Consider the following 27,163-nt stretch of genomic DNA (forward strand, 5'->3'; position numbering starts at 1 on the left):
TAAGTGGAATTATGCAGTATGTCACCTTTTGGAATTGGCTTTGTTCACTCATTACCCCCCAAACGCAGTATACCATAGTATAGGAGAGCTAGTTTGTTTTATTGTTTTGTTTTGTTTTTGCTTTTCTTTTATGGCCGCACCTGCAGCATACGGAAGTTCCTGGGCCAGGGACTGAATCCGAGTCACAGCTGTGACATATGTCATGTTGCAGCAATACCAGATCTGCTTTTAACCCACTGCGCTGGGTCAGGGATCGAACCCATGCCTCTGCAGCAACCCAAGGTGCTGTGGTTGGATTCTTAACCCACTGTGCCACAACAGAAACTCCTAGGGTAGCTGATTTTAAATGGACCACTCAAACATGGGCCTAGAAGCTTCCCAAGCACCATATCCCGAGTAAAACAAGAACACAGGCATGTTGACCCAGCATCCAGCCCTGGTGAGCCCGAGATCAGCAGCCTCCGCTTCCCCTTGCCCTGCACCACCTCCAAGCCTGGTCTCGCTGCTGAGCTAGTGTGCACAGAGGCAGCAGCTCCTGTTGAGATACACAGAGGTTGAGACACGCCGAGGTGGCACTCTCTAAGGAGGCCAAGTGCTCTATGGTGTGCCTCTCAATCTTCTATCACCTAGGGAGCTTTAAACAATTGATGCCCAAGCCATATCCAGACCTATTCAATCATAGTTTCTGGGAGTGGGAACCAGGCCTCAGTAATTTCTGAAACTCTCCTGGTGATTCTTATTTGCTGTCAGGGTGGAAAGCAGTGCTTAAGCAGACTCAGCAAATGCACAAACACAGGCGACCCTTCTAGCTACAGCAGACATCACCCAGTAGTCACCGGACTCTTTTCCTGTGGAGATCCACCTTTTCAAACACTAACTCCAGACAGCCACTTCCGATTGACTGGTCTTGGCCCAGGAATTGCAAGTGACTTGCCCTCCCAACCGAGAAGCCTGAAACTGTTTGGCAACCACCACGTCCAGGTGTTTCTAGGCCAGGGGCCTGATGCATTAGGTGAGTGTCCCTCCAAATCACGCTAGAAAGGAGGGTCCTTGGCCAGTAGTGAGAGCCACAGCAAAGCCAGAGGAGGGCACTTCCATAGGAAAGGCAAAGTGAATCAGCCAGTGTACTTCCCCCGAAGCCGGCTGCAGCCCAGCTGGGAGGGAGATGTGCACTCGGAGTGCCAACAGCATAGACGGGCTCTGGCTCACACTGGTCCAGACCTGTAATAATGGCCGGTCTGTGTGCAGTCTTCCCCATTCTCAGAGTCTCACACAAGCTTATCTGATGCTCACCACAGCCCTGCAGGGCCGACTCAGGCTCTAAAATCACCAGAGAATAAATGGGAGACCTGGTACCCAATCCAAGTCTGATTGCAAGCCTCGGGCCCTCTGCCTAGTCCTCAGAACAGTTAGACAATTGACAGCCTGGACATTTCTCCCCACCCTCAGGCTCCATCTCTCATCTCCCAGGGCTGGGTATAGATGGGCTCCTTTATGGCCAAAGATCAGCCCAGACAATAGCAGCAGTCAGGGTGGGCTAAGACCCCGGCTACTCTCACTCTCTCTCCTACCCCTAGATCCCCACCCCAGACACAGCACTGGGATGATGGGAAGAGCTCCCTGGTGAGAAGGAGAAGAGGATGGGTTCCTTCTTTTGTCCCAAGAAGACTGCTGTTATCAAGACCATTAAATGGGGCTTAAGGAAACTGTGGGACTGTGGCCAAATTCTGTGTCCTCTGCATTGAAGACAGTAGGCTTGGGAGACAAACAGGGAACAAAAGGAATTCATGGAATTCCCATTGTGGCTCAGCAGTAATGAACCTGACTAGTATCCAGAGGATGCGGGTTTGATCCTTGGCCTTGCTCAGTGGGTTAAGTATCCTGCATTGCTGTGGCTGTGGCGTAGGCTGGCAGCCACAGCTCTGATTTGTCCCCTAGCTTGGGAACTTCCATAAGCCTCATGTGTGACCCTAAAAAGCTAAAAAAAAATTCTCTTGTCCATCCTGTCCCTTACACGGACCTTCTCCAGGTGCAGAAAGGTTTGAAGTCTCTTTAGGAAGGTCGGTCAGTAGGGGAGAGAGCAGGAAGGGGATCCTGGGCTTATGCATTGAGAGTTTTTCTATACCCAGTTATCTCAGAAATCCAGTCATGGTAGCTTAGCAACCCAGAGGCTAATTTTGTACTTGCATCACCTCTGATGCAAGTGGAGTGGTTCTCCAAGCATCAGCTCAAGATCTGGGCTGCTTCCCTCTTGCATTAAGCCAGGTACAACAGGTCATCTCCATTCTTAGCACAGCAAGAGAAGCAAGGACCGGAGGAATGTGGGGGATCATTTTAAGGACCAGGACTTGAAGTGGCTTTAACCTTTAACCTAACCACTTGAACCACTTTAACCTATGTCCCCCCTGATCAGAACCTGGTCACTGGCCCAACCTAACTGCCGCAGAGGCTGGGGAAGGTGAAGGGCATGTGGGCACCTGGGGAGCACCAAGTCTCCGCCAGCTGCTTCCCGAGAATTTCACCCACACAGTATATTATAGAACATTTTCTTCTTCAGTCTCATGTGGGAAAGAATGGCACTGCCCATCATTTTGATCTGCTCTTATGTGCTTTCCTTAGGCAACTGGCCTCAACCTTTTTCTGCTATAATACCCACTGCAGATTATTTTCACACTCAAGCCACACTCCAATGGACTTGACCAAATTTTCCCCAAACCCTAAAAGCATTTGGTAGGGAAGCCCTAAGATTTTTAAAATGTTGGCTCTTATTCATAAAAACATATAAAGGCATGTGAGTAATAATATAAAATTAGCTGTGTGAAGATCCCTGCCAGCTGTGGTGTGGAATGGATTGGCAGCAATTTTGTGCAGTGTCCTAGATTGTCTGTAATGCCACCTCCACTCACATTCATGAAAGCACAAGCCAAGTGAGGGAGAAAGGTAGAATTATAAGAATTTTGCATCTATGATAGTTGCAAAGACACTTTTGTTTTTTGTTTGTTTGCAAATTTTGATGCTTCATTCTTAGTAACCTATTAATTATAATCTGTAGTGGTCGGTTCAGTAAAGGGCTTTATGTGCTAAATGAATGGCCTGGAGGATGGATATACAAGGCTTATGCGCTTGAATGGAGGATTTATTAAGAGGAGTCTTGGAGGAGTTCCTGTCGTGGCTCAGTGGTTAACAAACCCGACTAGCATCCATGAGGACACGGGTTCCATCCCTGGCCTTTCTCAGTGGGTTAAGGATCTGGTGTTGCCGTGAGCTGTGGTATAGGTTGCAGATGTGGCTCAGATTCTGCCTTGCTGTGGCTGTGGCGTAGGTCTGAGGCTACAGCTCCAATCGGAGACCTAGCCTGGGAACCTCCATGTGCAGTGGGTATGGCCCAAAAAGACAAAAAAAAAAAAAAAAAAAAAAAAAAAGAGGAGACTTTGAATTGGGGCTGGCGTTGGCAGTGACGTCAGATAGCAGAGTGGCAAACTAAAGGGTGGTGAGGAATTTTGTTTGGTAGCCAGTAAGGATCCTATAAAGTGGGGGGGAGGCACGAACTGGTTTTTAACTCACATGCCAGCTCTAATGGATTGGCACTGCACTGAGAAGGCTTATGAGGCTACATCTAGTCTCAGCTGAAAAGAAGATGACGATTGATTAGTGATGTCTGACCCAGGTGCAGGACTGCTGGCTGAGTGGAATGTGTGACGTGTATCTGACATCCCTGTGCTGAAGGTTCTCGGTGAGCTAAACTATAAGAGTCATGGTGATGAAGTTGGGCGGGGCTGTCACTAACTGGGAAGACAAGAGACCTACATAATTCAAGCTTTGTCACCATCCAGTTGTATGCCTTGGTCAAGCACATCCCTTCTCTGAGCCTCAGATGCTATAGATGGATAATAAGGAAGGGAGGATACAAAAATTTCCAAGCCCTTTATAATCCTGACATTTTGCCATTTCAGGGCAGGAACCGTGCTTTTTCATGATTGGTGGGGTGGTAGGTATATAGGACAGATTTCTCTTGGACCTTTCCAAAAGAATGCCCCCTCAGACTTGCACAGTCAAAAGCAAAGACCTAGAGTTGGAAGGCCAAGCTGCTCTGTGTAAGGCTGCTGGCCTGAGTTGCAACTGACAGCATGCTTTTGTCCTGGGGGGCAAAATCCACCTCCATTTAACTTGACCTCAGCCTGACAGCTCTGAGGCTTGATGCCTCTGTTCACAACAGCCAGATGCCATTGGCTACTCCGCAGGGGTCCACTGTCCCACCCCTTACCCATTGCTCCTGTCAACCTGCAGCCACACTCTTGTCAGCTCAGTCAGCACTTCCTGGCCATGTGGAATTTGTGAATAGCTCTGGGCTATAGGGAGGCTGGAAAGAGGGCATCGTAAAGGGTTCTGCGTATGGGGCTTCTGGGTCTCTCTCTGGCTGCTCTGCTGCTGCAGGGCTACAGGTGACTATAGTTCCTGCGATGGGGAAAGTCAGCATGTTTATCTCCAGATGAGGCTGAGGGTGAGGATGAGATGCCCAGGCCCAAATGCTGCCCATAAATGAGTGGGTGCTGGCTCTCCCTGAGGGATGTTTCCAGCTGTGGTCAGGTCAAGTTTCCTTTATCCTTGTGTTTTTAAGAGACTGAGACACACACCTGCCCCCCTACCCCCACCCCACCAACCATTCTAGTTCCTAGTATTCACCCCCAGGCACAAGCCACAGAATCTCCTGCATCTGTAAACACAGGGCAAGCAGTTCCTTAGTAGGACCCCTTACCACAACTTGGGTTTGGGTTAAATATCTCACTAGCATCTTCTCACTGAAATCCTCCTGACCACTGAATGTACGATAGATGCTGTAAGTATCCCATTTACAGATGAGGAAACCACAAGGTTTAAGTTCCTTTTCTAAGGTCACAGGGTTCAAAGTCAACAAGTAAAAGCAAGAAAGTCAAAGAGGGCCCACAACTGTAAAGAGTCACTGTTACCTTGTTCAGGCTTTTCTGGAATGTTTGTCAGTCTCTGTCTCTGTCTCTGCCTCTCTCCCCCCACTCCCCATAACCCCCACCATCTGTAAAGTCAGTGGCATTTTAATCATCTTCTATGTGTCCAATATTCCACTAGCACGGGGGAAGGAAACTACAAGCAACCACATTCACTCTTAAAGACAGTGTGTGAATCCATTCATTCACTTCGCAAACATTCCTCAGCTCTGCCACGTGCCGGGTGCTGTGGGTGCAGCAGAGAACAGGTCTGCCGTCCAAGGAGAGAACCAGGGATGCTCTCAGTGTCCTCTGTTGCCCTCTGTCTCCCTGCCTACTGTTCATGAATTCATATTTTTTTTACCGTGGAAAATATACATCCTATAAACTTAACTATTTTAACCATTCTTTTTTATTTATTTTTGGTCTTTTTGCCTTTTCTGGGGCCACTCCCATGGCATATGGAGGTTCTCAGGCTAGGGGTCGAATCAGAGCTGGAGCTGCTGGCCTCCACCAGAGCCACAGCAACGTGGGATCCGAGCCGTGTCTGTGACCTACACCACAGCTCACGGCAAGGCCGGATCCTTAACCCACTGCATGAGGCCAGGGATCGAACCTGAAACCTCATGGATCCTAGTCTGGTTTGTTAACTACTGAGCCACGAAGGGAACTCCAACTCCAGAACTTTTTTATCTTCTCAGACTGACACTGTATCCTCATTAAACACTAATTCCTCATGTCCTCGTCCCCCCAGGGCCTGGCAACTGCCCTTCTACTTCTTGTCTCTATGAATTTGGCTTTTCTAGGTACCTCATGTAAGGGGAATCATACAGGATCTGTCCTTTAGCGTCTGGCTCATTTCACTTCATGAGCATAATGTCGTCCATACTGGGCACGACACAGGTACCACCTTAAGGTCCCATGTGTCTATTCTTCCTCTTCTCCACTTGGCCCCTGCTTGCTCCGGCCGCCTCCTCTCTCCTGGACCAACACAGAAGGGACACCCTGGTCTCCCAGCCTCTGGTCCTGCCTTCTTCCAGTATGTTTTCCACACCACTTCTAAAGCAATCCTCCGTTTCGCTTTTTAAGTTTCAGATTAGATTTTAAAACTTACTAACTAAAGTGGTACATATGCATGACCATTAAAAATGTAAAGAATATGGAGTTCCCATCATGGCTCAGTGGAAACAAATCTGACTAGGATCCATGAGGACGCAGGTTCGATTCCTGGGCTCGCTCAGTGGGTTAAGGATCCAGCATTGGCCGTGAGCTGTAGTGTAGGTCGCAGATGTGGCTCGGATCCCATGTTGCTGTGGCTGTGGTGTAGGCCAGCAGCTGTAGCTCCAATTCGACCCCTAGCCTGGGAACCTCCATATGCCGTGGGTGCGGCCCTAAAAAGACAAAAAAAAAAAAAAAGAAATTTAAAGAATACAACAAATTCAGTTTTTGAAGTCGTGCATCAACATTTTTAACTCCTGCATGGCTTGCTTTCACTGTGCCGGTGCACTGCAATTACTCAGCCAGCCCCATCTGCTGAGACACTCAAGTTACTTCTCACACGTTCACTCTCTAGGGCAGGGTGCCCATCCTTGGCCATGAGTCTTGGCCCATGTCCAGGTTGGTTCCAAACAAGCTAGCACACTCCTCACCAGGCCTCCCAGCTGCATGGCTGCGGGCATCTTGGAGCCAAGCTCTGCTGTAGCTCCTGACTGGACAAGGATAGCAAAGCCCAGAGCAGTGGGTTTGCTCTGACCTGGCTCAGGGCCCAGGGTTCAGTGGAGAAGTGTGGGAAGTACCTTCACTGATAGGGAGGCCTGGGACTGTTCTCTAGGGCCCCTTAGCCATGCAGCTGTTAGCACTGGGATTTGCACAGCTCGGCAGGCCCTGGTGAAGTGACTGTATCAAATGGGGGTTAAGAGTGTGCTCTCTTGTGTCCCTGCACAGCAGGGCTGAAGGGCAGCAGGGTCTGTCCTGGCCAGGGCTGGTTCCCCGGGAGTCTGTGGAAGCCCCCACCCCACCCCACCTGGCTGGCCTTCAGCCCTATGGTCCACGTTATGGCTCTGATCCAGGCTTCTCACAAGGTCTTGGATGTCCACTGCCACTCAGGGGACACACACCTCCACCTTTGGAGGCATCTGCTCTGGCTCTGTCTTGGCTGAGGTTGGATGTCTGAGATGGTTTGTTCTTGGGAGAGGAAGCTGGAGCCCTGGGATGTGAGGGGCTTGAGGAGGAATGACAGCCCTGGCTGCCCCGGGGGAGCATCCATCAGCCAGGCCTTCCTCCCCTTCCTTGCTCTCTCCCTCCTTCTCTTCTTCTTTCCCTTGCTGGTTCGCCCAGCAACTCTTGGGCTTTTACTCTCCTGTCGAACACTAAGCTCGACAGCTCAAGCCATCTCTGGAAGTCCCTACGTGCAACAACCTCGCCTTGACAGTCCCCTGGATGGACGCCGCATCCCCCAAGCAGAGATCACATCTATGAGCATGTGGGCTCTTCTCCCTGTCTGTCCTCTGTCTCCACTCTAGGGGATCCAGAGACAACTCACAGAAATACACACACACCCCAAGGTCTCCCTTCCCAGATATTTGGTGACACAGCATGGTTGGGACAGCCTCCCGGCCCCTGAGGGCTGCTACTATAAGTTGGTCCAGAATTTTCCTCCAGGGGCCTTGCTTCACTGCTCCCATCTCTGCCCAGGGAGCTGCTTCCACCTCTCTTGGTCTCCCTCAGCCCAGGCGGCTCCTCCTCCCGCCTGGTGAAAGGGCTCCCTGGAGAGGGAGCAGGGCCTGCCATAGCTGAGGCCCCAATCCCTGCTGTGCTCTTGGCCCTGAGCAGCGAGGGGAGTGGAGCTTTGCTGCCTGATGCAATGTCTGGCAGGGCCTGTCCCTTATCAGAGCTCCATTCACAGCAGACTCTCGGACCCCACCTCCCCCAGGCGAGGGAGGGACAGGGATGGGCTGCCGTCCATCCGGGGCCTCAGTGGAAGGCCCGGGGAGCCTGGCTGGGAGCCATCCGAGGAGAAAACTCTTCTCTCGTGAGGGCCCCTCGCCAGGTCACGAGGGAGGCCTGAGCAGAAAGGGCCCCAAGGGGAGAGCAGGCCGGGGAATAGAGCTGAGGGTCTCAGGTCACGGCCTGCTTTCTTTCCAGTGCTCCCCCACTGAGACTGCCTGGGATCCTTGGCTGTTTTCCACCCTCCCCATTATTAGCTCATGGCCGGAGAGGCTGGAAACCGAAAGCCACAAGGCTGGTTTCTTTATCCTCAAAAAGGCATCCCCAACTGCTATCATTCAAGAGACTGGTGTATGTGAAGCTCTAAGCATGAAGATGTGCCCAGAGTACACACGCATAGCGCACACCCGTAGACTATACCCAGAGCAGCCACTCGGCTCATGCGTGTGGGACACACTCAGGGCAGCGCACACCCGCCTCATGGGGTCACAGTGCACACACGTGGTTCATTAGGGAACAATGGCTTTTTCTTCTTCCTCTTTATATTTTCCATCAACTTAGAATGATTAAGCACCTCACACGGGGCTAAATGCTTTGGAAAAGGCATTCGTCTGTTTACTCTACAGGTATTATGGGGCACCTCCTCTGCCCGGGGCATAGGGAGCAGGGCGCTGGGACCCTGGGTGCTGAGGGTACAAAGACGGAGCAGACATGGAGCTCTCCTCTGAGGGAGCTCAGATTCCAGGGCCTGAACTAGGCAGTAAACAAGAATGTTTCCACCCAGGTAGGAAATTAAGCAGGATGCTGAGAGGGAAGGTGATGGAAAGAGGTCAGTGATCAGAGAATGACTCCAGAGGAGGGGACAGCTGAGTACTGAGTGTAACTGGGCCCAGGGCAGCTGCCCTGGCAGCTGCATCCAGGCGGAGCTGGGTTGGCAAGTACCCCTGGTCTTCTTCACCATTGACCCTGGTGCCTCCACTGGCATCCCAGTAAGGACACCACTTTTTCCTTAGGCTGTCACATTACTGCTGGCTGCTGGGGGGAGGAAAGTTATGGACTAGTTCCCTGGGAGACAGCATCCAGCAAGAAAAGGAAGAGATTTTTCATTCTTCCCATGAGCTAAACAAGGAAGGCACTACGGATTTGGGGAGAGAGGTAGCACAAAGGTTTGTCCAGTGTCGCAGATGTCACAGACCCACTTCTTGCAAAGGGCCTCCTATAGGCCAGGTTCCACCTGAGTGACCATCATCCCAGCCCTGTCCTCCTCCCTCATGACCCTGTGACCTCCTGGCATCTGTGACCCTCTGCTCTCTCCTGGGTCTGGGGACTTCTAAACCTCCCTTTCCTGCCTGCCCCCTCTCCTGCTGGCCTCTCAAAGCTAACCCTAGCGGCAGCCTGCCTGGGCTGGGGCAGAGGAGCCAAGAGTCTCCCTGGGGTTTCATTCAGAGGGAGTTTTCACCCTTGCTTCTTCCTTTTAGGGCAATGCCAGGAAGGTTCACAGGAACCCTGTATTATGGGGCGGGGGGGAGAAACTGGGACAGCAACTCAAAAATAGAAACAATGCCTGGAAGGGAGGGGAGGAGAAGGTTCAGGAGCTTTGTCATCGTGACAACCAAACTTCTAAGTCTTACCAAAGATGTTAGACCCAGAAGGGAGAGGCCAGCGAAGGCAGCTCCCCTTACCCCATGCCCGTCTCTTTTCTGCCTTTCCCGTGTACCAGACACTGCTCTTTGCAACAACTTTATGCAGTAGGAACCGCCCTTTCCATGCTACCAGGGAAGAAACTAAGGCACAGAGAGGGTCAGTCACTTACACAATGCCACACAGCCTGGTAGACATGCAGGAAGGACTGGAGCCCAGGACTTCTGGTCCCAGCTCCTTTGGCTTCCCTCGCATCATCAGACCCAAGCGACTCTCAGCTGAGAACTGACAGTCTGCCAGGCACCAGCTTTAATGGGTTGACTCACCAGTGATTACTGGGCAGTTGGCATGGGCCGGGTGCTGTTCTGGATGCTGGTCTTGACTTCAGAGAACTTGCAGTCTGAGAACAAGAGGGAGACAAACCATCAGCTGGAAGGCAATACCATGCATGCTACATGGGTAGGGGAGGGAGGCAGTGTCGCTGTGGAACATCAAGAGGTTGGAATGACCCAAATCTGGGAGGGCTGATCAGGCTGCTACAGGAGGAACCTTGGACAAATTATGTAACCTCCTCAACTCCGGTTTCCCATCTGTAAAATGGGATAGTTGCTACCAAATAGAGGTTTTGCAAATCAAGCAAGGGCTTAGCATGGCACCAGGCACAGACGGCTAATTTTATAAATTTCAGTAAATTTCACTATCCATATCCTTCTAGTTGGCTCTTTAAACCAGAGAATAAGCCCCACAAGGGTATGGGCCAGGTCTGCTTGTTCACTGCTGTATCCCTAGCGCCTAAACTGGCACATACTAGGTGCTCAGGAAATACTTGTTTAATGAGTACATGAGAAATGGCTCAGAAGAATTAGGAAGAGGCAGGAATATTCAGTGGCCGTTGAACTGGCCTTGCCACCCTCTTCCCCACCTGGCTTCTTGCCACCTGCCCCCACTCACGAAGCACCCCAGCATTCCACCAGAGAGAATTGCCCGCTACCCCACCACTGCTCTGCCCCACACAGCTGGGGACCTCTACTTAGTGGCCAGGGTGCATGTCTGTCTTCTCACAAGCAGAACTCCAGCTTCACTGCTTTCCCCAGAGGAGAGATTTTTCTCTCCCTGAAGCCACTTCCACTCTATGTCGAATGTGCAGCCCTGGGACCCTCCTTCCTGCCCTCCCACTCCCCATGTCAGCATCAGCTTGGGAAAAAAAAAATGCATCTTTCCCAGAAAGAAGGATGGTCCTGGATGCCGCATATGAGGTCACAATAAGATTTTTCCAAACTTGGAGCAGACTGCCTCCCATGGATGGGGATCCTTATGGACAAACGGTATAGACTTTTAGAAGAAGGGGCTTGTGCTGGAGTCTGGAGCTTGTGGTGTGGGACGTGTGTGTGTGTGTGTGTGTGTGTGTGTGTGTGAGAGAGAGAGAGAGAGAGAGAGAGAGAGAGAGAGGGAAAGGAAGAATGAAAGAAATGGCGATTCCGGCTCCATCAGGCAATGGTGTATTTGCTCTGGCTTTAAAAATTATATACACTTTCTGTTGAGAGTCATTTAACCCTTTAACCATTCTGTCATTTAGCCACCATGCATGAGCATCTCCTGTGTGGCTGGCCCAGTTGCTAAGGGATAATGAGGGGTCCAGACAAACTCCCCATCCTCCAGGAAGAGATGATTAGCACTGAACAAGTCATTACAAGTGGGTCTGCTTTATGACAAAATCTCGGGTGCTCCAGAGAGTCTTTGTACTGTGGTGGGGCCAAGGGAGTCCTAACTTATCCTGGGGGAAGCCGCCCTACGAAGCTGAGACCTGAAGGCCAAGGCCATGTGAAGGATTTTGTTAGAATTCACATGCAGTGGTAGAAAACCTTCAGTTAGCTAAAAAAAAAAAAAAAAAAAAAAGTATACAGCCACATGGTAAAATTTCTAACAGTGCACAATGTTACACAGCAAAGGGTAAAACTCACGCCACCCTCCTCTGCTGATGTACCTGTCCCTTTTTTACAAGGCCTTGTGTGTCCTGTAGTCACAGTCTTTTGGTTTCTAGCATATATATTTCTCTCCCTTAATTTTTTTTTTTTTTCAAATGGGATCACACTACATCAGAGGGTCTCAACCTAGAATGATTTTGCACCTCCCCCCACCCCAAGCCCAGGGGATATCTGACAATATCTGGAGACTTCCCCCCACCCTGGTCCCCCCTGCCACACCTGTGGCATGTGGAAGTTCGCAGGCCAAGAATCAAAACTTTGCCACACTGGGGACCTGAGCCGCTGCAGTGACAATGCCAGATCCTTAACCTGCTGCACCCCAGGAGAACTCTGTATCTGGAGACATTTTTCATGGTCACATCTGAGCAGAGGGGATGCTACCGTTTGCTAATGAGCAGAGACCAAGGATGCTGTTAAACATCCTACAATGCACAGCACAGCCCCCACCACAAAGAATTCTCTGATTCAAAATGTGAATGTGCTGAGGCTAAGAAACCCTACCCCATATAAACACACACTGTCTTGCAGCTTGCTTATGTTTAATATATATATATATATATAGTAGATTATTCACATCAGCATTAGATCGACCTCATTCTTTGCGGCTGCATAATAATTGTTTGCCCCATCATTTTTGTTTGTTTACTTGCTTGCTTGTTTAGGGCCACACCTGCGGCTTATGGAGGTTCCCAGGCTAGGGGTCTAATTGGAGCTATAGCTGCTGGCCTACACCACAGCCACTCCAGATCCGAGCTGCGTCTGCGACCTACACCACAGCTCACAGCAATGCCAGATCCTCAACCCACTGAGCGAGGCCAGGGATCGAACATGCAACCTCATGGTTCCTAGTCAGATTTGTTTGCGCTGCACCAAAACGGGAGCTCCTGCTCCATCATTTTTAATCTAGATGTCTACAGTCTATTGCTATTGCAAGTGTGTACACTGCAAGAACCATTCTTTTCCATGTACTTGCCTTTGAGCCATACATGAGGTCAAAGTATAAATTGATGGAAGTGATGTGGATGAATCAGAAGGTTCATTAGTATTTCAAATGAGCTGATTTCAAGTCTCTGGGGCACAATCCATTGGGAGAGGGGGTCTGGGGTTCTGGCCGCTAAGCAGGGTTGCGGGTCCCCTAACGTCTAGTAGAAAAGCTCCTCTTTGTTCTCATCTACGGACAAGGGTATCCTGACCGCCCGTCTCTCCACAGGCCCAGGTGTCCCCCACCTGAACGAAGAGCCAGGTCCTGAGTGATGCCCCCGAGCTGAGTGCCCACGGCCCCACCCTTCCCCATGGAGAAAGGATTCACTTTGCCCCAGGACTGCCGACACTTTCTGCACAGCCTGAGAATGAGGAGCAAATATGCCCTTTTCCTGGCTTTTGTGGTGGTGGTTTTTGTCTTCATTGAAAAGGAAAATAAAATCATATCAAGGTGAGGGATGCAAGCACAAGTCCTCCTTATCGAGCTGGGGTGGGTGGGGGCAGAGAAGTAGCTGCAGGGCTCTCTGTGGACCTTCAAAGGCAATCCTTCAGCTAGCAATCATCAAGCCCTTCCTGTGCCCAGGCATTTAAGTCATGCCCACATCCTCATGACTGCACAGGGGTGGGACTTGAGCTCTGGACTCAGGTAACCTGGGTTGCAATCCTGATTCTGGCCCTTTCTAGCTGTGACAACTTAGACAAATTATTTCACTTTTCTGTCTTAAGGTCCTCTTCTGTAAAGTGTGGATAACGATGGGACCTGCCTTGTTGCAAAGATTAAAAGAGAAAATGTAAAAAACATGTGGCCCAGTGCCTGACACCTAGCTGGTGTCCTGTACTTGCTGGCCGAGGTTATTATTAATTAACTTCCTGGCCTATGATGACGACGACGACGATGACCCACGTCAACAGCACATCCCCTAGACCAATCTGAAGCCATGGACGAGGGTGGGGCAGGGTCCTGGCACAGACAGCCTGGTGGGCAGGGCTGCCATGGGCAGCTGCCCAGGTTGTGTATTGCTCAACTCCAGGGGTGTGCACTCACAAGGCTAGGCTGGGAATGCTGCCCCCTAGAGTTGGCAGTGTACCTCTGTGCGCAGCGGCCCTGCTTGTGGGGCCTGCTAGACAGAGATTTCATAGACTTCCTCGTCCAGGCACAACACTTGCAAGAAAGCACCAACCGAGATGGGTAGGTTAGGAATTGGCCTGTGTAGTAGGCACTGTGTCAGCACCCTGCCTGGGTTCCCCAGCAATGGGCTGTTCTAGTTTGTGCCTACTGGGTTCTACTGCAAGCCCCTGCAACTGTCCACCTGAAGACATTCTACTCTCCACCTGCACACTGGCAAGCCAGAAGTCCAGTTCTGGGGAGTAAATGCCTCTGGAAGCAGCCCTTAGCCAAGGCCAGCTGGGAGCTTCACACCCCTTGGCTGAGAAAATCCTGAGGTGTGTTCTCTCTACACTGTCTCCCGGAGTTCCTCTGGCAGAGTGATTTGCCCACAGGGGTAGCCTGCTCATCATTATGGACTTCCTTTCCTTCCTGCCTCACGTTCCTACCCCTCTACCAGTCCTTCCTGCGATCCTGTCCCAAACAAACTACTTACACTCAAATGCTTGCCTCAGAGTCGGCTTCTGGGTAATCAGCCTGGGCCGCTCCTGATGGTGGCACAGAGGATGGCGTCCGCAGTCAGTCACTGACCCCGGTATCCCTTTGTGCTCACAGGGTCTCGGACAAGCTGAAGCAGATCCCCCAATCGCTGGTAGATGCCAATAGCACGGACCCAGCCCTGGTCTTGGCTGAGAACGCATCCCTCTTGTCCCTGAGTGAGCTGGATTCGGCCTTCAAGCAGCTGCAGAGCCGCATGCGAAACCTCAGTCTACAGCTGGGCATGGAACCACCGGAGGAGGCGGAGGAGGAGGAGGCAGCCGGGGCAAAGGAGGAAGAGGCTGCAGCTGAGTGGGAACAGGAGCAGGAGGAGCCACGCCCACCCGCCGAGGCCCCGCCCCGGCGCCATGTGCTCCTCATGGCCACCACGCGCACCGGCTCCTCGTTTGTGGGCGAGTTCTTCAATCAGCAGGGCAACATCTTCTACCTCTTCGAGCCTCTGTGGCACATTGAGCGCACGGTGTCCTTCGAGCAGGGGGGTGCCAACGCTGCAGGCTCGGCCCTGGTCTACCGCGACGTGCTCAAACAGCTCTTCCTGTGCGACCTGTACATCCTGGAGCATTTCATCACCCCCCTGCCAGAGGACCACCTGACCCAGTTCGTGTTCCGCCGGGGCTCCAGTCAGTCACTCTGCGAGGACCCGGTCTGCACGCCCCTCGTCAAGAAGGTCTTTGAGAAGTACCCCTGCAAGAACCGCCGCTGCGGCCCCCTCAACATGACGCTGGCCTCTGAGGCCTGCCGCCGCAAGGAGCACATGGCGGTCAAGGCTGTCCGCATCCGGCAACTGGAGTTCCTGCAGCCGCTGGCCGAGGACCCCCGGCTGGACCTGCGCGTCATCCAGCTGGTGCGGGACCCCCGCGCGGTGCTGGCCTCCCGCATGGTGGCCTTCGCCGACAAGTACGAGACCTGGAAGAACTGGCTGGCCAAGGGACAGGACCAGCTGAGGGAGGAGGAGGTGCAACGGCTGAGGGGCAACTGTGAGAGCATCCGCCTGTCCGCCGAGCTGGGTCTGAAGCAGCCGGCGTGGCTGCGGGGCCGCTACATGCTGGTACGCTACGAGGACGTGGCCCTCAGGCCGCTGCAGAAGGCCCAGGAGATGTACCGCTTTGCGGGCATCCCTTTGACCCCGCAGGTGGAGGACTGGATCCAGAAGAACACCCAGGCGGCCCACGACGGCATCTACTCCACGCAGAAGAATTCCTCGGAGCAGTTTGAGAAGTGGCGCTTCAGCATGCCCTTTAAGCTGGCGCAGGTGGTGCAGGCTGCCTGCGGCCCCGCCATGCGCCTGTTCGGCTACAAACCCGTGCGAGATGCTGCCTCGCTCTCCAACCGCTCCGTCAGCCTGCTGGAGGAGCGTGGCATCTTCTGGGTCACGTAGGGGGCCCGGGGCGAAGAGCACCCCTCCTGGTGATAGTCCCGTCCTGCCTGCCTCACCCAGGCGAGGGGGGAGACCACAGCGCCCGCAGTGGGCGGGCGGGAAGCGCAGGAAGCGGTGGGGGGGGAGTAGGCGGTGCCTCGGCTGTAGAAGTTCAGCCCCCAGCCTGCCCGCTTCCCAGGCCGCCTGCCCGCTGCAGCTGCCGGCCTGGGGCTTCTGCTGAGCACAAGACAGTGGCTGGTCCTTTTGAGGGCTGTCAGACCCAGACCGAAGGGATGGTGGTCTCCTGAGCAGACCCAGGCTGGCCTGGGCCTACTCACAATTCTTTCTCTCCTGTCTCTCCCATACACACACACACACACACACACTCTCTCTCTCTCTCTCTCACACACGAAACATACATGAAACAGGCATAGATGCCCCTAGACCCTGTGGGCCCGAGTCCACAAATACATAACAACCAGAAGGAGTTCAGGGCACTAACTAGTGGTCGTCAGACCCCCCTGCTGTGCTCAGTGTCAATCTTTTAGTTTCTGAATTTCTCCTTAATCTGGTGTGCCTGGATGGGACCTTGGGGAGGGGTGAAATCAGCTCTACAGAGAACTACGAAACACACATACACATGTAAAGACAAACACCTACACTCAAGCCACACACACGGAAAAACAAAAAAACCCACAAACACATGCACAAACATATACACAGATAAGCTTCTCCATTGCTCTATGTTCACAGGGTTTATCTGTATCACCTACCATAGAGGAGCCTTTAGTTACATTTGTAGAGTTATCGTGGGGTGGTAGAACAATACCGTCATGGACCATGACCCTGGTCCCCATCCAAGTTTGAGGTTGAATGTGGATACAGAACTGCCAAGTCCATGCCTCTGCCCACATTAGATTCTCGTGGCTACCTCCTCTGACCCAGTCACGTCCTTGCTGCGAGCAGGCAGCACGTTTCCAAATGGGCAACCCTCATGTGATTGTAGCCCGAAGGCCTGGTCCCAGCTCAGCTAGCTCGCTGAGAGAACGTCCATATGTGAAGGCTGCATCAGGCCTGACTGACAGGAGCATCTGTGGTCCCAGGAGGCAAAAGGCTGCTCACAAAGTTCTGTCATTTGCAGCCAGGCCTCTGTGGGGCAGGGCGCAGAAGAAAGTACAGGGTGCTCTTAAGGGAGAAGTCACATTAGGCTACCCCTCCGCTAAGACGATGGGACAGAGGTCAGCCACATGGTTGATTGTCATGGTTATGTGGTTAGTGTTCAGAATTCCTCCTTTAGGGCCCTGGGAAAAGTATTGCTCAATGTGGGATGAGCTGAGTGTTTTTTTGTTTGTTTTTAAGTTATTTATGCTTTAGTCTCTCGTTTGGAGGCAGTGTTTTCAGGTTTGCTTCTGCAGGAGTGCTGCTTGGAAGGAGTTTGGGCTTGAGGGGCTGAGGGGGGCTGGGAGGACCACTGGGGAGCCCTCTGGCTCCTGCTGAAGGGAGAGGAGGAGGAGGAGCCTTCCCCCAGAAGGATCAGAGCCTAGGTGGCCACATGGCAGCCCATAGTGCCCCACGGCTTCCCTGTTTGAACCCATGTGGAACAAATCTCAGAAACCACCAGCATTCTTTGCTGCATGTCCAGAGGCAGCATAAATTAGCAGACCTCACCCCCTCCCCCAGAAACCAGATTTGAAAATCTCTCCCAGGTCCTAACATATTTCGGGGGGAGGGTCAGGGGCCTATGACCAAGCAACACATGTTCCCAAAGTGCAAGCTTTTCCCCACTCCCATCCCAAACCAGGGCATGGAACTCAGTACCACCTCAGAACTTGCAGGAAACGTAACAGTTCACTAAGGGCTGCCGCTGATTTCCTGGACAACCTCTGTATCAGATCCGTCCCATTGTCAAGCCTAGAGGGCTGAGTTTTGTTTTGAGTATTAGGACAGCAGAGAAATACAGACTCTGAGTCCAGCTATTGTTGCCATAGGGAAGGGAGGGCTGTGAACTGGCAGGAAGCCAGCCTTTGAAAAGGTGAGGACAGCAGCCATCTTGTGGGATCCGCTGCAATTGGTGCATTTGAGCTGCTGAGTCTCCAGCATCATGGGTTCAGCCAGTCAAGGAAGTCTCTAGGTTTTCTAGTCCAAGAACTGTGCAGGGAGCTGGCTCTAATTTGGGGTCCAAAGGTACTCCAGCTCTGAAAACTTGATTCTGGGGCCGAATGGAGCCAGGATGTCTCTGGCAGGCCCAGAAGTGCTTGGCCATTCTTCCCCAGCCCCTGCCCTGCTCCCTTTACTGTTCCCCACGTGGGTGGGTGGGAGGCAGGCACCTCTATCGGGGCCCTTCCTGGGGGGGCCCTCCTAGTGTGGACAGTGGACTTCTTCCTTCCTTCCTTCCTTCCTATGTCTCTGGGGCCACAGCCTCCACCCCTGAGCTCTGAGGACTGTGCCGAGAATGGACCTTTGGGACTTCTCAGGACATTGACAGTTTGTTTGTACACTGCAGGTTGACTTAATTTATTTATTTTGTGAAAAAGAAGAGACAAAATATTTTATTATTTGCAGAGACTCAAAGCTGTACCCAAATCAAGAAAGACAAAACAATAATAATAGAAACCATCCACTTCGTACATACAAGGACACTCCAAGATGATTCAGAATACACGAGAGGACAGAACTGAGAGCATGGGAGTCGCGATGGCTGCAGGGTATTTTTTTTAGCTCAGTTTCCTCTCGTTGACTCGACGATGCAACAGTAAGGCCCTTTCTGCTGTATTACCTTTGCCCAGGTGTCTGAAATAGGACGCAACTCAAGAGAGTGTGGCCTTGGGCTCCGCAATGCTCTGGGAACCCTTGGGGATTAAGGAGGAGAGGGTGCGCTGACTCTTTGGGACCTGGTGGGTGTCATGCCTGAGGGGTTTTCCGCAGGGAGCTGGGCTGGGGAAGGTGGGCCCGCTGGGAGCTAGTGCCTCCTTTCCAGCGAGGCCAGCCCTGGTTCTCTCGTTGCGCTGGCTCCCCCCAGGAGCCTTCCCCTCCGCAGCACCCACCTGCCTGGAGACAGAGGGAGTGTTGAGGCCTCACCTCTGCCAGCTGCCAGCTTCCCCGGAACAAGAGGTTCATTCAGCAATGAGCGTTTACTCATTTTCTTTTTTCTTCATGAAGACCTCTTTAGCCCTGCCTATAAAAATAGTTCAGACCATTTCAAGCCTTGGTGAGACAGGGCAGTGTCTAACACCCTCAGGCCGTCGCCACTGCTGCCCATTCCTGGCTTCTCCTCTGAACGTTGTTTATAAACCTTGGAATGGCTGAGGACACGGGAAGATGGATCTTTGGGAGCAGACTTTTTTTTTCTTTTTTGGTGGAGGGGCAGGATTCCTGAGTCCCATGGAGAGGGAAAAAGAAGAGACAGATGTGCAGATCTCTGTAATAGCTACAGGTTATCACAAAGTTATTACTAAGGTTAAGAGATGTGGGTAAACACTAGCCTTTTGTTCCTGTATGTGATGCACTCACTTGAAAATAAGTAACAAAACGAACAGGAAAAAGTGTTTGTCTGCCAGCTCTCTCAACCCGGGAGCTATGCCCTAGGCTGGTCTAAGGAGGCAGCTGCTGACCAAACCCCTAACAGAGCCCACCCAACCCATGACAACAGCGTCTTTCCCTTCCACCTCTGCTCTCTGAACAAGCTCCAGAGGATCCTTGTCTCAGAAGATGTATGTGTGGCCTAGACAGCAGATGGGAGATGTAAGCATCAGACAGTCTGGCCCTGACTGTGAAAGGTCTCTTCTAGCCCTGGTCCTGTGTTAGTTGATTATGGGCCCTGCTCCATAATAAATAGGCCCTGGATTAGGAAGGACAGAGGCAGAGGACTGGATAGCTGTGTCCCCAAGGCCGTCCTTTCTCACACCCACCCCCAAAGGCTGAAAGCAAAGGTGGGTCTCAGAGGGATAGGTTTCTGCAGCAGGGAGGGAGGCGGGGTGGGGTGGGGGAAGAGATGCCTGCAGAAGCCAAGTAGATCTTGTCGATCTGCACAAACTTAACAAAGGAACCTCCTCTGAGATCCAAAGGTGATGGGTTTTCCTGTGAAGATGCCTAGGACATGGTTCAGCTAGAAGGGAGGGAGGAGGCCCAGGGTTTCCCAAATGCAGCCATATGGCCTTTCAACTGCCATGGTTTCAAGAGTGGAAGCTGCTCTTTACCTCAGAAGGTTGAAGCAGAATTGGCAACTGCAGATGTCTTAAGAACTTCAAGATCCTTTGGTCTTGTGACCTGTGTCATTCCATACTATGCATGGGGATTAATTAGTCATGTTTCCAAGGGACATCTTCAGGGCCTAGTTCATATTGTAGACCAGGTATTTTATTTGTATTTGTCAAGTAAAGACCTACGTACCTTGCTTCTTTTAACATTGGGCTTGAACTGGGCTCCCCCTAACATCTCCATTTCATCTGTACTTTCTAAGCCAAGTCCGCCTGGTTCCCCTACTCCCTCCCAGATCCTGCCAACGCTTACTCCCAAGCTTACTCCCAAGACGTCAGCCCTCTGTCATGTTTCATGGTCACATGGTACAGGGCACCCCCTTCACGGTAATGTACATATGTGTTCACACGTGTATGTGTAGCACGTAGCTCAGTCTGCTCAGCCACGTTGCTCCCAGCCCCATCGCCATCAATGTCCCAGGTGTTCTTGCCGTGGCTACAATCTCCTGGAAACACAGGGGCTGTCCTTCCATGAACTGGTGACCACGGCCAATCAGGATCTGCTTTGCAGAACAGAATGTGAACCCATCACTTTGATGGCTTACTTGATTTATTTAATTAAAAATGAAAACATGCAATGAGCAAAATCTGACATGTGTCTCTGCCCTCTTTTTGGCATTTATTCCTAAGAGCCTTTGGGTTGGAAAAATTAACAGGGAGTTCCTGTCATGGTGCAGTGGTTAACAAATCCGACTAGGAACCATGAAGTTTCGGGTTCAATCCCTGCCCTTGCTCAGTGGGTTGACGATCCGGCATTGCCATGAGCCGTTGTGTAGGTTGCAGACGCGGCTCGGATCCTGCGTTGCTGTAGCTCTGGTGTAGGCCGGTGGCTACAGCTCCAATTGGACCCCTAGCCTGGGAACCTCCATATGCCGCAGGAGCGGCCCAAGAAATAGCAAAAAGACAAAAAAAAAAAAGAAAGAAAAATTAACAGGAAAGTTTGAATGTCAATTCTGTCTCCATAAAGCTGGGGGGGAACTAGAAAAAAAAAAATCAATAGGAAAGAAAATAGCCGCAGTATGAAAGGGGTAGCTTCCAGCATGAAGCAGTTCAGAGAAACCCCTCTCTACCGCCAAGGGCACAAGGGAAGTATGGCTAAGGGCGAGGGGTGTGATGAATGTTCTTTATGTTACCAGAGTGGCAGAGCTGGTGATAACTGTTTGGAGCTGGCTGCAAGGATGAGATCTGAGAGGTAAATACCCAGGCTTCATCCGGCAGGGAGAGAAATATTAGCTAGAGGTCAGGGGACCTGGGACCAAGTCCCAGCTTTGCCACTATCTGGCCCTGTGACCTTGGGCAAGTCACTTCCCTTCATCTGTATCCCAGTTTCCTTTAGAATGAAAGGTGTAATTAGGAGTTTACAGCTGTTCCCCAAAAAGCCCCTTTAGGGATTCAAGTCAGCTGTAAGGGCAGGTCGTGCGCTCTCACTCTGAGCAACTGTGCGTTAATCTGCTTCACATGTTGAAAGTGTGCTTAAGATTCGTTTGGCCTTCAACAAAAACCACGTGAGATTGCTAAGCATGCTTTCAGCTGAGAAATTTGATGCAATTACATGGCTGGTATCCGTCATATCAACTTAGTGCAAATTAGAATCCCGCCCTTTTGCCTCCCAACAGCCACTCAGAGGGAATGAGGGTTTCCATAGGGAGAAGGGAGAGGGCTCATTTGGGAACACAGGAAAGACAGAGCTGGTGGAGCTTGGTGGGTGTGGGGACAGAGGGGGAGCAGGAAGAACAGCAGCCATGAAGAGGCAGAGAAGAGCTGAGCTCCGGGGACAATGGTCGCTGAGGTAAGGGGGTGACCTCAGAACAAGGCATGATATGAGGGAATGAGACCCCTGTCCCCCAATTCAAACATGTATCTCTGTCATTTCACCCAGGCCAGACCTGGAATGCTCACCCACTTTTCCTCCCAACCCTTAAAATAGACGAGTCGGCATGGGGACAGCCCAACCTGAGTGGAATCTCGGCTGCCCCGCCCCCAGCCAGGTGCCACTGCTGTCTCCAGTCTTCTGGGAGCTAGATATATTTAGCTTAATTTCTGAGCTGTTTCCTACCACAAATGACCCCCTAGAGAAACGAATCACCCTAATCACAGAGCAGAGGAGCCTGAGACCTCCCCACCCACGCACCCCTCAATCACCAGCCCAGGCCGAGCCTCTTTCCCCTTCCAGACCTCTTTGGGCTCCTGAACCTTCCACCTCTACACCCCAGGTTATCAATGCTGGGAAGGAGCTGGGCACCCCACGGGGTTTCTGAGGGAGGGGCAGCCAGCTGGAGCCATCCCAGCAGGCAGTTTGCTCATTGGCAGAAAGAGGCCTTGGGCCTGTGCCACTTGCTCATGGAGCCCTGCCAGGCCCCTGGAATCTGCAGCAGAGCGTCCCCAAGTGTTTTTGGAAGAACTGTAGTCACCTAACCTCTCTTAAGAAGGTACAGGGCACATTAGCATCTCAAAGGCTCTGAAAAGCCCTGCTTTCCTTTGACTGAACCGGCTTACCAGGATTCACTCAGAACCAATTATTATGGGTGGAATTCTTTTATCATGAAAACCGTTTTTGTTTTTTTTGGGTTTTTTTTTTTTTTTTTTTTTTTTTTTGCGAACAAGATTTTCAATACTTTGGCACTGCAAAGAACAAGTACTTTTAGAAACCTGCAACTGTTTAGGACTAAAAACCCTGATAAGCAGACAAGCAAGTGGTAGGTGAAGTGATTGGGGAGGAAAAGCCTGGGGTTTCAGGGCTCCATCCCACTCCCCCCATCACTCTCACAGAGCTGCAGGCCAGGAGCAAGAGTCAGCCTGTGCAGACTGTAGCAGCCTTAGAGTCACTGTGGGTCAGAGTTCACAGCCCCAAAGCATCCATGCTGCTGTCATAAAACCTCCTGGGTGCTTAAAACCCTGGTGTCCTCAAATCAACCCACACCTGCAGGGCCTCGGTGGCATTACCCGAAAGATGTGGTGACCCCCACAGAGAGTGGGGGCCCTGGAGAAGCAGGCCAGGCATAAACACCATGGAACGCTATTGATCTGAGAAACTAGAGCCTGGGGTAATTCTTCAAGGGGCCGTTTCTGCAACAGCTGGACAAAGGTTACCAACACTAAACAAGTTCCCTGGAGATGTAATCCCCTAGTAGCTAGTAAATCCCTTGCTAAATGGTGCAGTGCAGTTTATTAGAAGAGCAAGCACGCAGTAAAGGCCCAGCAGGAGAGGCTTGCCCAAGAAAATCAGAATGAGAGAAAGAAGGAAAGGAGGGTGAGAGGGAGAATGACAATGAGGAGGGGGCATTCTCGTGAGATGCGGGGAGGAAGACAGCCAAGTTGCTGAAAGAACACCCATGAGGATAGCCACAGCCACCATGCCCGAGAATTTAAAGGACGTGCAGGGTCAGACCAGGCCCAGAAGCATGCATAGCGCTGCACTCCACTGGCCATGGACAAAATCTACCCTGTGGCTGTGTGGCCCACGCAGGTTCTGCTTTTGTTTTTAACAATTGCATTAGAGGCCAACACTCAAAAATTAAGAGCTTTTATACAAAAAAACAGATTTCTGCTGCTTCTTAAAAAGCGGGCATCTTGGTTTGAGTTACGCCAGAAGCTGATGCTGAGACAAAGGTTTGAGAGCGAATGGTTTATGTGGGAGCTGCAGACAGCCTGGCAGGGGAGGAGCAGAGGAGGGGAGGAGACGGCCAGCAAAGCTGCCACCTTGGACAATTGGAGCTGAACGCTCCGGGAAGCAGCATAAAGCTTGAGCCTTGGAATGACCTCAGTGAGGGAGCCTAGAGTATTCCTACATCAAAGATCTGTCAGTCTTTGGCTGAAGGCTGTTTCGGGAAGCATTAATTCCCCAGCACTGCCCTGCTGGCAGAACAACATCCCAGAATTCCGAGAAAAGCTGTCATGCCCAGAGAAGAAGGAAGATAGAAGTGGGTGGAAGCTTCCAGAGCCCAGTGTAACTTTCCCAAGTAAGGTATGAGGATGAAAAGATGCTCATTAGCATTAATAATTACAGAAATGCAAATCAAAACAACACCTCATCCTGCTCTGAATGGCCATCATTAAAAAGTCTACAAATAACAAATACTGGAGAGGCTGTGGAGAAAAGGGAACCCTCCTACACTGTTGGTGGGAATGAATATAAATTGGTGCAGCCACTATGGAAAAAATGGTAGGGAGGGTCCTTAAGAAACTAAAAATAGAGTTGCCATATGATCCAGAAATCCCACTCCTGGGCATAGATCCAGGCAAAACTCATTTGAAAAGATACGTGGACCCCAGTGTTCATAGCAGCACTATTCACAATAGTCAGGACAGGGAAGCAACCTAAATGTCCATCAACAGATGAATGGATTAAGAAGATGGGGTGCATATACGCAATGGAATACTACTCAGTCATAAAACAATAATGAAATAATGCCATTTGGGGCAACCTGGATGGACCTAGAGATTATCATACCGAGTGGAGTCAGAAAAAGACAAAAGCCATGTGATTTCACTTATATGTCGAATCTAAAATATGACACAAATGAACATGAACATATCTACGCAACAGAAACTGACTCACAGAGAACAGACATGTGGTTCCCAAGGGGGACGTGGGTGGGGGAGGGTAGGATTAGGAGTTGAGATTAACAGAGGCAAACTATTATATATAGGATGAATAAACAACAAAATCCTACCATATAGCACAGGGAACTATATTTTTTTATTTTTAATTTGTATTTTGCTTTTTAGGGCCACACCACAGCCACAGCAACGAAGGATCTGAGCTACATCTGTGACCCACACCACAGCTCACGGCAACACCAGATCCTTGACCCACTAAGTGAGGCCAGGGATCCAACTGGCCATCTCATGATTCTTGGTCGGATTCATTTCTGCTGCGCCACAACAGGAACTCCACACAGGGAACTATATTTAAGATCCTATAATAAACTGTAACAGGAAAAAAAAAAAAAAAAAAAGTAAGGTGTGAGGGAGAGGAGGATCCTGACCGCACCGGTTCCCTGGGGTGGTAGGTTACGTGGGTTCTCATCCCGACAAGAACAGCAGCTGGAAGCAGGGCGGGGCCCACACTCCCTCTGTTCTCTCAACATGAGGCAGCATTTATCACAACATCTGCACTGGTGTTATACTTCCAACGGAAGCATCCTCTCTGTGAATCCATGTCTCTCTAAAGTGTGAAAACATTCCAAGAGGGCTGCAGATGTGACTCCATTCATTGGGATTGCACCCCAGGTCCTGGTGCAGTTGTTTTCAAACCCCGGCTTAAAGTCCTGGTGGAATGCTGAGGTCTGGGTTGGCTTTCCTGACAATGCCCATCGCGGGGTCCTTAACGCTTAGACCTCAGGAATAATGTGGTTAGGCCGGAGACCATGAGTTCGGCCTAGGTCTGCCTAGTCAGAACACCACGGACACATCAACTTCCCCATTGCCATCTCTTTCCACATGCACCTGGATTTCTCCTGCCCACCCCTAACCCAGAACAGCTGCTGCCCACCTGAGCGGGAGCCCAAAAGCAGCAGTGAGGAGGAGCACAGGTGCTTTTCCCATAGGCAGGGTGGATGGGGCCAGCTGCCCTCCCTGGAAAGTTTTCAACTTCTTTCTGATCTGATGTACACAGTAGGCGCTGCTCAGTTGTGGGACACAACAGGTCCCTCAGGTGTGCTCTTGAGATGATCAGCATGGCAATCCCCAGGGCCTTGGTCCAATGCCATCCCATCCTGGCCCACCCAGGAAAGTTCCACAGGGTGGCCAAGGAGACAGTATGTAAAAAACCAAGGAGGATGAAGATTTGGAGAGTCTGGGGACCAAGAAACAGCTTCTTCTGGGTGAGGTGTTGAAAAGACAGGAGGCTGGAGAAGAAAGCTGGAGGAGCCTATAAGCCATGCTAAGAAGATGAGAGTGGACTTGACCCCAAGAGCCCTAGGGAGACATTGAAAGATCGAGTGAAGCCTCACCTGATCAGTTATATCCCATTTTACAGATAAGATGAGAGCAGCACCCAAAAGTGACGCAACCAGTAGTATTAGGATGTGAATTCACACCTCTTATCCTCGAAGACCCTTCTGTCCCATCTTTTGCTTCAAGTCTCCCACTTTGATCTGTTGAGACTGCAGGGGCTTCAAAAATGCTGTGGAGGCCCAGAACCAAAGGCTTCCCTTTGGGATCATACAGAACAAGCCTATGTGCCAGCTTTTCAAAGTCAGCCCGAGTCTGCCCTTCTCCAGCAAGGTGTCCTAGCCATGTGACTTTGGACCAGTGAATTGCCTTCTCGGAGCCTTGGGCTGCTCATGTGTAAAGTGAGATAATGTCAATGCAAAGGACAGGGGTGCATGCGGCTATTTCACGGTGAGCCCTAAATAAACAGTGGCTGCAATGACTTGAAGACAGAGGTCCTTCCTGCTATGTTTGCCCTTTTCCGGATGCCTCTCAGTATCAATGAATCAACAAATATCTTGAAGGCTATCGGAAGGCTAAATAGAGCTTATAGTGGAACCTGGGGCCAAATAGAACAGGTCGGTCAGCATCTGCCTCAGGCAGTCAGGCTGCCCCCTGCAGGACAAATCCTGAAAACCAGTGCCAAGCTTCCAGGGACAGACCTTGAGCTGGCCCACAGAGCACCTCCCAGGGTTTGGATGCGTGATTAGAACCAACCTTCTCTTTCCTTTCAGAAGCTTTTATTAATTCCACTTCTGTGTTTCAACAGTCTCTCTTCCCTGACTTGATATGGATTTTTTTTAAAGCAGTTTCCCTTCCAGGAAAAAAAATGCCCTCTGCCTTCGGTCTATGAGTGAAGAGACTGACCCTTGAGAACCAAGAGGATCTGGGTTTAAATCAATTCATACGAAACATTGTTTGAGGGGCCGCATGTCCCCCTCGCTGCCCTGGGCCCTGAGGGGTCTGCTGGCCCAACTGGAGGTGTGTTCACACTTGGCCTGGAGCCTGCTACCTCCTGCACGGGTCTTGCTTAGCTGGGGCCAGAGAAGCAGCGGAGAAGATGTGGCAAGACTTGTCTGTGGAAGTAGGAATCCAAGGAGCCCATTACAGGGAAGTGGTCCTGACGCCTTCCTTCCAGATGTTGTGCCCTTCAATTTCCCCTTCACGGGTGGTTAAGCCTCAGTGAAAGCCCTCAGTGTTCACATTGTCTCCCATAGTGCCGGACACAGCACAAGTGGTGGCTGAATGAATGAATGGTGATGAAGTTTAAGAGGCACTTGGAATAAACATTTTTTTAAACGGTTGTAAAAGACACATACATCACAGACGTTCCCATCATGCTCATTGGAAACAAATCTGACTAGAATCCATGAGGACACAGGTTTGATCCCTGGCCTCAGTCAGTGGGTTAAGGATCCGGCATTGCCATGAGGTGTGGT

The 27,163-nt window shown here is 51.2% G+C and overlaps 1 protein-coding gene and 2 long non-coding RNA genes across 7 annotated transcripts in view; 2 read left to right on the forward strand and 1 right to left on the reverse strand.

Moving 5' to 3' along the window:
* The window catches only part of CHST3 (carbohydrate sulfotransferase 3), a 40,993-nt gene extending 20,616 nt beyond the window's left edge, over window positions 1-20,377 (forward strand). For 3 of the 5 annotated variants that reach the window (XM_084997342.1, XM_005671049.4, XM_001928637.5), the window contains 2 exons: window positions 12,744-12,965; window positions 14,235-20,377. In XM_084997342.1, coding sequence (XP_084853468.1) covers window positions 12,826-12,965; window positions 14,235-15,555 — 1,461 coding nt within the window. In that variant the 5' untranslated portion in view covers window positions 12,744-12,825 and the 3' untranslated portion in view covers window positions 15,556-20,377. Of the gene's footprint in view, window positions 1-12,347; window positions 12,966-14,234 lie in introns of all 5 variants that reach the window. The other 2 variants (XM_084997343.1, XM_084997344.1) reach the window with 2 other exon arrangements.
* Window positions 1-27,163, reverse strand: part of LOC110256608 (uncharacterized) — a 131,738-nt gene that overhangs the window by 67,841 nt on the left and 36,734 nt on the right. Inside the window, exon 4 of the long non-coding RNA XR_014828125.1 lies at window positions 9,875-9,948. This is a non-coding gene — a long non-coding RNA (uncharacterized LOC110256608). The remainder of the gene's footprint in view (window positions 1-9,874; window positions 9,949-27,163) is intronic.
* Window positions 21,434-27,026, forward strand: LOC146396873 (uncharacterized). Its single transcript, XR_014828136.1, has 2 exons — window positions 21,434-21,579; window positions 24,519-27,026. It is a non-coding gene; the product is annotated as an uncharacterized LOC146396873 (long non-coding RNA).

Source organism: Sus scrofa, chromosome 14 (assembly GCF_054392235.1).
Source record: "Sus scrofa isolate SSC_HxYL_T2T_F1_AM1 chromosome 14, Sscrofa_HxYL_maternal_Yorkshire_Landrace_v2.0, whole genome shotgun sequence".
Lineage (NCBI taxonomy): Eukaryota > Metazoa > Chordata > Mammalia > Artiodactyla > Suidae > Sus > Sus scrofa.